The following is an 11,313-nucleotide window of genomic DNA, read 5'->3' on the forward strand; positions in this document are numbered from 1 at the left end:
TCTGCTTTCACAAAAGCTAACTTGCTCCAAGAGTTTCATTCTCCTTTAAAAATGAATAGTTTCTATTTCACGTGGATATGACGTCACTGGCTCGATGAACCCACAGAAATATAATACACGTTAACAATTCGTTGGATGAACCCCGTCCCAAATTTAGACGATGTGGTCATTGGGAGAGGCTTAGTCTTAGTTTTAAGCGCTTTTCAAAAATGTTATTGAAATACGACGGATAAATTAATGAAAGTCGATAATTGAATCCAAGAGAATCGTATGAATGAAACAAAAAGAAAGAAACTGTAATTTTCGTGAAAAACACTATCTAGAGTAAAAATATATTTAAAGATATAATTAGTTTTTTAAACTAATGCAGGTACATTTCAAGACTACATTACCGCACCAATTTTACGTAAACAGACAGTAGTGAGGTATAATACCAAACAGTGACAGAACTAAGTAAAATAGCGCAGAGACATCCTCTGTTGACGTCGTTAAGTTTATACCGAGCTTTTGCAACTTTCCATTATATTACGTGTATATAGATAATATAGTTCGATAATGCCTTTTGGAAAGAAGAAGGGTAAGTAAATGGGCATTCAATTCCATTTCGATATGTGTAGAAAATCAAATTGAAAGAGCCAGAGTCTGTAAGCACGTGCGATTTCTTATCCACGCAAGGATATCGGTGAAATTCAGGTTTCTGTGCTATGGGTATACATATTTCATATGGGCGTAATCGCCTTTAAATACACAGGCAAGATTATTTCCGAACATCTCGTCTGACAACTGAATGAGGAATGAAATCAGAGTCACAACAGTGGCAATTTCAATGAATCATATGCCATGTGAATCAGGACAGAACTTCAGACAGTAGTAGAGTAGGTGCAAGGCCAAAATGGGAGACTGTCTGTCTCCCATGAGAGAGATCCAAGGGCAAGACCAAGTCAATATCACTTTCATCAGAGACTTGTCTTTTAGTTTTAAAGAATTTGGGTATCCAATTTCAGAGACAGTCTCCAGTTTGGGAGACCAATTTTCTTTGTTTACATTTGCTGCAAAAGGATCACCTTGGCGGCAAGCCGGTTCCCAGTTCTCCACACGTATTATTAATTCACTGCCGAATCCAAAATGGCGAACACGAATTGCAAGACTTTTTACACAACCTTCTCATTCCCAATCTTTTACAGTATTCAACATGTTATTCCATTAATCTGCTTATTATCATGATGATCATATTGATTTGCATTAACATGGTGATCATGATAAAAAATAAGATCGTGATCATGATCATGAGAATCACAGACAGATCACCTAATTCGTCCTCATGACGAATTAAAATTCTAGTAAATTATTATTTTCAGTATCAAGTGCAAATTTGTTAGTGCTTGACATCTAGGCTAGTATTGATAAATTGTAAATTTCATGGAAGTATGTGATTGGTAATAATGGATAGTGACTATTTCTTGTTGCTTGTATTTCAGAAAAAGATGGTAAGAAGCCTTACCCCACCCAGCAGGCTGCATACCCCACACAGCAAGCAGCTTATCCTACATCAGGTGCTTATCCTGGCCAACCAGCATACAACTCACAGGTAGTTCCATCTCAACAGCCTCAGGCATACTCTGCCCCACCTCCAGGGGCTGGATACGCTGGAGCCCCACCCCCGTATTCTGCCACAGCCTCACCTCCCCCAGCATCTCAAGTAAGTTGTGATAACCAATTATACTTTCTTTAGATGTCACACTTTAATACATGTATGCACCCATTTCTGTCATAGCACACTATGACTGAAATGATATTTGTAGTATATTTCCAAAGTATGTTTGTTAAATGAAAGGCCAAAAAAAATTACAAAATATTCAATGTGAGCCACAAAATGAGAATGTTCAAAAGAAAATTATGTGATTTGTAGTATATAAGGAAGTGTATTGTAATGTATTTTTTATGTCTGGATGTGTTCAACTGCTAAAATCGTTTTCTTTGATTAATGGCATGTAATGTTACATGCATTTTATGCCAACTCACATTTTCCCAGAATTAGGCCTGTATTTCCGAGTTAATTTATTGAACAAATGCATGTGCTTGTAAATATCAAGAAAGTATGCAGGCCTGTTTTTTATTCATTACATGTAGTTATAACGTTTAAGGTAATTTTACTGAAAATTTCAACGAATGAAAGATTGGTCATACATGTACATGTACACGTAGGATAGACGGGCAAATGTATAAGTTGGAAAAACAGTGACAACTGCGGAAACATCATAAATACAAACTGAAATAAGAATTTATGTATCTAACTTAGAAAGATTGTAATTATGATGAAGAAGGAAAAGGGTGAGTTCTACTTACATGATAGATCTAAGCACTCCAATTTATTTTATTTTTAATAAAACCACTTACATTTTCATCACGATAATGATTAGATTGCAGATTTACTATTTCTTCATGAAAGCAGCTGATTTAAGTATGGAAGAACCTTTAAATAGAAAGGGCTTCCAACAAGTATTTTATTTATAATGATTCCAGATATTGGATTATTAGAATAGCCTATCACACAGACTCGTTGTTATGCAAGAAAGCACACTAGTGGAGAGATTAAAATATTGATGTATTCACATTTATTAATTACAGGCTGGTTACCCACAAGCCCCTGTGTACCAACCCCCCGCTCAAGCACAGGCAGTAGTTGTCAATGGTGGATATGATGCTGGTGCAAGATTCAACTCAAGAAATCCTCCTTCAATTCCAGTGAGTTGTTTTGATTTGTCCTGTTTTCTTATTTCTTGTTTGTTGTTGCTATTTGCTTCTATATAATATTTATGTAGTCCCACTTGACCGGGGGGGGGGGGGGGAAAGCACTTCCATTGTCCTCAAATACTTCTCAAATAGCCCAGTCCTTTTAGAGTTAAGATATTGTTAAGGGAATACTTGTCAAGGATACCGTTTTGTTTCCAATACCTGTTAAGGGGTGCATTTTCAGAACATGGAAAATACTTGTTTAGGGTGCTTTTCTAAATCCCATGGTCACGCATGGTATCCACTCGTCAATGGAAGTGCCCCCCCCCCCTCCCTGGCCCACTTGGTTGATTATATATCTTATGAAACCTTAAGGAAATTATTAAGTCGATATCAAAATTAATTTATGTACTTTTCATGTATTTCATCTTTCCACCGGTCTGCTAGAAATTGCACCTACATGTAGGCCTATGGCCCAGTCAGTTTCACTCAGCATTAATTAGGAGGCAATATTTTCACTGTTTTTTTTTTTTGGGGGGGGGTAGTTTATTGTGTTAAAACTGTTGTTGTATTCGTTAGTATCAGGTAATTCTCTTTGTACCAGAGAAATTCAACTTTGAACACATTCAAAAATAAATTCCCCAATAACGCTCTCAAAATGAGTTTTAGCAGACTCCAATAAAATGGCCACCCATGTGTTTGTATAGTATATGAATAAAAAATATGTGCCAAATGGCTCTGTGAAAAAGTGTGTAATTGCCGAGAAAATAGAAAATAAGCATGGAATTCCATAAAATGTTGGATATTTATCCAAGCAACGGTTTTCAGCTAAGATTTCATGATTCACAAAGATAAGTTTATTTCAATGTACCAGATCTAGATCTGTAACAATATGGTGGCAATTAGCCTTGATTTTAAAAGACTTTCTTATGAAATAATTGTTTGCTACTTTCTTTTACCTATAAAATGTGTGAATTGCAATATCTGGTGTGAATGTTATACAAATAATGCACGTAAGCGCGTGCATGCAGGACCAAATAATGAACGATGTGCGAGAAGGGCCAATGGATATACCGCACCGAGGTCCGCAGGACCGAGTGCGGTATATCCATTTGGCGAGTCAAGCACAGAGTTCATTATTTAGGTCCTCTATGCACAAGAATGCGTGCATTGTTTGTTTTATACAACCCCCCCATGTTACTGAGTTTCCCCAAATGCTATATTTTATCTAAATTCTAGATAATTCAGATAATTCCAGACCTCACCCTATCCTGCACTCTGACGTCAGAGTGCAGGATAGTACTTTTGGTATGACGTCAGAGTGCAGGATAGTGCGTTTTGGATGCAATAGTGCAATTCGCTGAATAGCATGTGATCCGATTTGGACCAATCAGATTACAGAACATTCTTGGGAGTTGTATAATATACAAATAATGCATGCAGCCGAGTGCGTTAGTGGAAATGCAGAGCACGCGAGGTTTCTTTAGATACCGGTAGGTGCCGCACTGTGCACGAGCTGCTTGCGGCGAGTGCCCAGTGTGCACCATCTGAAGAAATCGAGCTTTCTCTGCATTTACTTTTACACATGACAGAGCAAGTGCATTATTTGTTTTATAAAATAGCAACACAGAAACGAATTCTTAAAAAGTTACAGTACACTTTTGTTGGACTTCTCCCAGGACTTCTTCCGCACTGTTCTGCTTGAGCGTGCAATGTCAATTTTCGTTGCACACCTTTTGCACTGCCGTGCAATGCACCAAAAAAGTTGGATGTCATGTGATGCGTATTGGCCAATCGCGATGCTTGAAATAATACACCTATTTTATAATACACTTTTGTTGGACTTCCACTGTTTGAGCGTGCAATATCAATTTTCGTAGCACACCTTTTTGCACTGCCGTGCAGTGCACCAAAAAAGTTGGATGTCATGTGACGCGTATTGGCCAATCGCGATGCTTGAAATAATACATTTATCTTATAATTGCTTCTATAGGCTACACCTGTTCATGGTTGTAAAATTGCGCATGAGCAGTAAAAGGTCATTTGAGATAGGCATTTTTGATTTGATAATTAATTATTCATGTATCCCTTTTAAAATATTCTTTCATCACATCCAAGCTGAAGAGTAAAAAGTCTTCATAATCACTGGTATTTGACAGTAACAATAGTCACATGTGAAAAAAAAACTTTCCAATCTTTCCAAATTTCCAAACTTTATCCCTGATGAACTATTCTAGTCACCTGGTCTATACAATATGCCTTTCGATCTTAGAATTTAAATGCTTTGCTGGGAAAAGTTATAATGCAACATCTTCATTTGAAAATGTTAGTGCTCATCCTAATGAAAAATCGCAAAGGTTATTTGAGAAAAGTTGATTATGGACTGTGAACTGCTTTATTTATACTAAGCTAATTATTTGACTAATAATTGAATTTAAAAGATGAATTAAAGCAGACCATTTTCCAAAGTTCCACCAAATAGTGCATTTCTCTAGGATTGATTAGGAGGGATTATAAATAGTGTATGAACAGGTAGTCAGCTTTTTTGGTCCTTATAACATAGCATACATGTACCAGAAAAAGGTACAATTTAATTGTAAATCATTTTTAGCATTATAGTATGCAAGTCACTTATTCACAACATTGTACATATACATGTATGTTAAAGTGTTTCCCCCCACCCTTTTTTTTAATTTGAGGTCAGTATACATTTACTTGTAGATCAAAATGGTAAATCATAAATGGCCAAGAAAATATTTATTTTGAATGTAAAAATCAAGTTGCACATGATTGGCAGGATCAGGTTATGATTTGCTAGGATACAGTGACCACACTTCAGAAAGAGATCATGACTCATTTGTATTAGTATTTTGTTCAGTATGTTCTTTGTTCAATTTCTTTATTTGTATCTCTAAAGAGTCTAAATGAGAGTAATGACAGGGTTAAAGGGATGGTCCAGGCTGGAGATATTTATATCTCAATAAAGAGAGTAAAAATCACAAAGCAAAATGCTGAAAATTTGATCAAAATTGGATAACAAGTAACGAAGTTATTGAATTTTAAAGATTTGCATTATTCCTGTGAAACAGGTCTAGGCATGTCTTTATGAAAATTCATTAGGTGGGCTGACGATGTTGTATCCCCACTTGTTCTTTTGTATTTTATATGCAATTAGGTTTATTAAAAAATTTTCTTCCAAGAACTTAATCAATTGGATTGACAATTGATTAAGTGCATTAGTTATTTATTGCCGCAACTTATTTCAGCATAATGGAGACACATCATTTACCCATGTATGAAAAAGTGAAACATTTATTATTTCATGTAATAACATCAGAAAAAGGAAAGTGGGGATGTGACATCATCATTATACCTAATGAATATTCATGATGATGTGCATATAACTGTTTTCACAAAATATTGATAAACTTTGAAATTCAATAAATTCATTATTTGTTATCCGATTTTGATGAAATTTTTTGAATTTTACTCTGTGAATTTTACTCTATTTATATAGATATGCATATTTTAATCCCGGACCATCCCTTTAATAGCTCATGAGCTTTTGCACAAAGTGTTTTTGACAGCCCTCAGTTTTTATTTTTTGTAATCTACACGTGTAAATGGTAAAGTACATGTATTCAAACCAAACAAGATATTTCACTTCAAAGAGAGCTTTCATTTGTTTGTAGGTTGTAATATGTCTGGAATTATGGTTCCTTTTTATTTTGGACTATATACTGATCTAGATAATTGTATGATGTAGATCTGATTTGGACCAACATCATATAGTGTACATGTAGAAGTATGGATACTGTTTAGTAGATATTGATAGTACTTTTATGATACCAGTACCATATTCAGTCCAACATTAAAGTTCCTAACTGATTCAGTTAGTTTAAAAGTTGGATTGGTTCATGAAAAATTATTATTTTGGCATTGCATGCAAATGCAGTTCTGCTCTTGAATACCATAAGTTATAGACTTTCACTGTATTACATTTACAAGTACATACAGTACCAGTAATTTTTTCTGTTGAGTAGTGACACATTTACAAGATCAGTTTTAATACACTTGTAGGATACTATAGTACAAATGGAAAGTTCAATTAGAAAATGCTAATCATTTTACATTGACATTATTTTATGAATAATTGAGGCAGAAGGGTGATATGTCTGCATGAGAAAGAGAGTAGTTACTTGTCAACATGTATCCTAAATAATTTAAAGATGATGGGACACTATTAGAACTTAAACCACATTCATTCATGCATGTATTTTCAAAGCTATTTATACATGTACATCCCAAAGTGATCAAACTTTCACATTTTTTTCTTGAGACACATTAATGAGGTAATTATTGATGTAGATGATGATGATGATGGTAGTAATAATATAGCAATAATATACCTTTTACTCCATTTCGAGCAATCAGGTACATGATCAATTATATTATTTAACCATCTTGATTCCGTTTTTGTTCTTTTTGTAGCCACCTCCACCAGGTTGTGCCCCCAATGCAGCTCAGATGGCTGCCAGCACAGGGCAAAATGTTGTCATGGGACAGAGACCATCTAACTGGGTTACTGGAGGATCAGATGGAGGCTATACATTGTGGTAAATCCCTATGATCACCTGACCTAATACAGGATGGTGGAGTATCTAAGCTTAAAACGGCACATAAATATATAACTGATGTACATGTATATTTTATATCATGAATAAACTTATATCTGAAGATGGTACGTCTCTGTGATTTTTATTTAATTTTCAAGCCTTTTCTTACAAACTTTCTGGAAGTACATTTTAAATGTAAGAAGGATTTTTAGTGCCACTTTTGTTATGGAAGTATCCCTGGACTATCAACCATAAGGTCCAGGATCAAACCCCGCTAAAGCACAATATTGTCCTTTTGAAGGCCTTTGCAAGACATTAATCCGAATTGGTCACTCCCAATCCGGGAGTTGACCATATTCCTCATAGGATTCGCACATTATGGATTTCCCAGTACCATCATGCTGTGTGCAAGGAATTCTTTTCAGGGACTAGATGTTGTGAACTACTGTATAATAAGAAGTTTAAATTTTAATTTTTATCCATTGACAGATTAACCTTTTTGGGGAAAAATATTGAAAAAGGAATTAGCTAAATTATTTGTTGTTATAGAGCTTTTGTAAGACAAGGCTATGTTTTTGTGCTTCACCTGTGTAAATATGATGGATGTAAAATAAATCTCTATTATGTCTATTTGCCTTATAACACTATTTGTGAGATGCTTTGCTTATGTACATGTGTCCACTAATAGGCCTATGTGATTAAAGAGAAAAATCTGCATTTCAAAGTGGGTATGTCTTGATTGTAGAATTGATATCAACAAAAATACATACATGTATCATGTAGCTCCATGGTACAACACAAATAAATTCAATGAAAACATACATGTTCCATTTGTCTATCTCTTATAATACTTAAGTTTCCTTTGACAATTTTGATAGACATGTACACTATACAATTACATTTATGTACAAGTATTCATTCATACATGTACATACACGTATCTGCTTTTGTATTTCCAGAGTGCATGTATACTGACCATGTACCATATATGTTTTCTGTACAGAATAGATATTAACTTGTACTTTGGTCCTTCAAATTCAATGTAAACACCACTAAATTGGAAGTGCACTGATGTAGAAAAGGCTTTGTGCCAATTGATGTGCTCAGGGTAGTGTGTACATTTATATTGGTACAAGCTCAGGAACTAGTAGGTTAACGATGGATATTTGACCGAGATACATGTACGGCAATATATCATTGCCAATTGATATAGTTCACCTACTGCCTGTTTTCTACTACTAAGACTCACATGAGAACTGAATATGGAGATGTGGTATTTTTATGATCTTGTTTTACCTGGGACCCTCTAGATAATGACTAGGGTTACTATTCAGGCAGATTTCTTGTCTGAAACACATTAAAGTCTTGTTTACAATATCATAAATGGCAATATTGCCATCATGGACTCTTCAATGCCATCAAGTTTAATATTATTAGTATTGTGCTGCCCTAATGCGTAGCAGTGCTTTTGGAAATTATGGCATTTATATTTGTCATCAAGTGTGTCGTCAATATAAATTGTCAATTAAGATTTCAAACAATAGGAATTACATCGCGCCTCTGCATTATAGATTTGCTACATGGTCAGTGATTGTAATTAAAGTAAATTGTCATTTAAGAAACAACAGGATGCACTATTAATGATATTGCACCTCAGCATATTGACTTGTGTGTACCTACACAGCTACAGGTCAAATTTGATAGTACCTTCATATATGACAAAGCAATACAGCCTTTTTTGTCATTAACTGATATTTTCAATAGAAGACAACTCTTGATTTGCAGATTTTAATGTCTTATCATAGTACTATGATTGTTTCTTCATTATTATTTCTTCATTTTTATTTCTATTTTTATCATATGGTATCTATGTAGACTATGTATATGTGATTAAATACTTGAAAAAAAAGTTTTAGGTTTATTACAAAGAGCATTTATCTTTTGCAGTTATCATTATAGGCCTGCATTTTATTGTACTTTTTGTATTCTATTCCAGTATATCTACATGTATGTACATTCCTGTTTATATGACTGTCTATAGTATCTTTCTTTTCTTTTCTTAAAAACTAATTTTGAATCAAACAATCTATCATATTGAAGAATCTTTCCTCGGTATACATGTAATCTTTGAACAATTAAACAATAACACTGGATATACCGTAATTTTGTAGTAAAAGTCTTGTTAGAAATCAGTTGATAAATATATTAACCGTATGCTATTTTTTCGTACTCTTATTGTAATCATGTTCTCTTTGTTTTAACACCAGTCTATGTAAATGTATAAATATTCTCTAATAATTATAAGATTTCAAAGTAAATACATGTAAGTAGTCAGATATTAATGTAAAGAGTGCTACATTTTAAAGTCTATTGATGATTAAAATGATCACCAGATACTAAATAATTTGATGATAAATCCTGATTACATGCTCCTATGGTGTTCATTGACAGACAGCTCCTGTTATTTGACATGTGGTTTGGCATGTTATCAAATTACAGGAAATTGAATTTCCAGAAACCGTGAACCCTTACAAACTTTCCACATCTGGATACTTTCAAAGTAAACTGATTGCAAAACCCTTGCAGATAATTGCAAAATTTCTGCAGATAATTTGCAAACTTGTGGTCTTTAAAAAAAAAAATAGTTATGTTCTTATGAGTTTTTTTTTCATTATTACAGGATATTACACGTGGCAATGTAAATAAGATTATGCAAGGCTTAGAAAAGTAATTATGCATTTGAAATTTATTTGTTCAACCTTTCATTTACCCATATCTGTATCAGTGACTGATTGACAATTGTGCTCATGTTTTCTCTAGATGAGCACAGAGTGATCTAATATAAGTCCTCACTGTCTACTTTAAAGTAATTACTTATTTTCTGCTTGTATATTAAAATATGTATGATCTATTTTGTCTAGCTTGCAGTGAGATTATCATACTTGTCATGAAGTGATTATATAAGTTAGTCAATGATTAATAGTAGATCAGTGCCAACAGTCTAACTCTAGGTCATGTATTTGAACACTCAGTATGAACCTTATTTTCTTAAGGAGGTCACATATATCGGATGGAAGTAAGGATTGAGAATCATTAAAGTACTTGATAGTTAGGTAAGCAGGTATGAGGTGAATGATGTTTTATTTTAACTCAAGATATTTGCGGGTACACTGGGGAATCATACAAAATCACTTAATCATTGATTGAATTGATGCAACATCCATATCAATGCCTTCTTTTTAAAAGAACAGATTTGATGATTGCTGTGTAATGTATGTCTTACTTAAAGTGTAGGCCTACAGTTGATAAAAAAACTAAGTGTCACGTATTTTATCTTCACACTTATAGATCTATTCTGCATTTAACGAACATGCATTCAGAAATATGTTAACATTGGAAATTAAATTAAAAAGCGATTTTATGTTCATGATACTGATAATCATAATTTCAAAGGAGCTTTTCTTACACCTGGTTCTTTAAATTTTATCTGGGTTATTTGAATAGATTTATTACATACAAAATCCCTGCTAAAGGCACAACAACCATGCTAAAACAAAGTAATTCTAATGTCTCACAAGAATTTTATTACACCAACAGATTCCATTACATATGGCTGGTCTACAGGGTGCTACGTGTATACTATTAACAAAAAGAGAGAGTAATCATGCCAACTTGTTATCGTGTTGTAGTAAACCTTGTGATTGATATTAAATGATTTTTATACATTATGTCACCATGTATCATCTCATATTTTGTAATAAGATGTATCTATTTTGCAAGATAGACACGATAGGGAATAAGAGGGGGGAGGGAGAGAGAGGAAGAAGGACATTGGAGAGGGAGAGAGAGGGGGCGGGGATGAAATCAGTCAAGATTACCAGATAAATGCAATGAGAGGGGGAGGGGGGGGTGATGGTGGTGTGTGTGAGGGAGAGATGGGGGTGTATGTGTGTGAGACTATTCT

The 11,313-nt window shown here is 34.2% G+C and overlaps 1 protein-coding gene across 1 annotated transcript; it reads left to right on the plus strand.

The window, feature by feature from the left end:
- The first annotated feature begins 214 nt into the window (after nucleotides 1-214).
- On the plus strand, nucleotides 215-11,077 carry LOC129256849 (DAZ-associated protein 2-like). Its single transcript, XM_054895042.2, has 4 exons — nucleotides 215-577; nucleotides 1,479-1,699; nucleotides 2,629-2,745; nucleotides 7,225-11,077. Exons 1-4 carry the CDS (start codon nucleotides 556-558, stop codon nucleotides 7,351-7,353), a joined length of 489 nt encoding a protein of 162 aa, XP_054751017.1. The 5' UTR covers nucleotides 215-555; the 3' UTR covers nucleotides 7,354-11,077.
- The last annotated feature ends 236 nt before the right edge of the window (nucleotides 11,078-11,313 follow it).

Source organism: Lytechinus pictus, chromosome 3 (assembly GCF_037042905.1).
Source record: "Lytechinus pictus isolate F3 Inbred chromosome 3, Lp3.0, whole genome shotgun sequence".
Taxonomy (NCBI): Eukaryota; Metazoa; Echinodermata; class Echinoidea; order Temnopleuroida; family Toxopneustidae; genus Lytechinus; species Lytechinus pictus.

What these genes read in the sequence shown, in the direction of transcription:
- LOC129256849 (XM_054895042.2), top strand. Translation starts at nt 556, where the DNA reads ATGCCTTTTGGAAAGAAGAAGG. An exon ending in CACCTCCCCCAGCATCTCAA is followed by an intron (nt 1,700 to 2,628) that starts GTAAGTTGTGAT and finishes TATTAATTACAG; the next exon opens with GCTGGTTACCCACAAGCCCC. An exon ending in GAAATCCTCCTTCAATTCCA is followed by an intron (nt 2,746 to 7,224) that starts GTGAGTTGTTTT and finishes TTCTTTTTGTAG; the next exon opens with CCACCTCCACCAGGTTGTGC.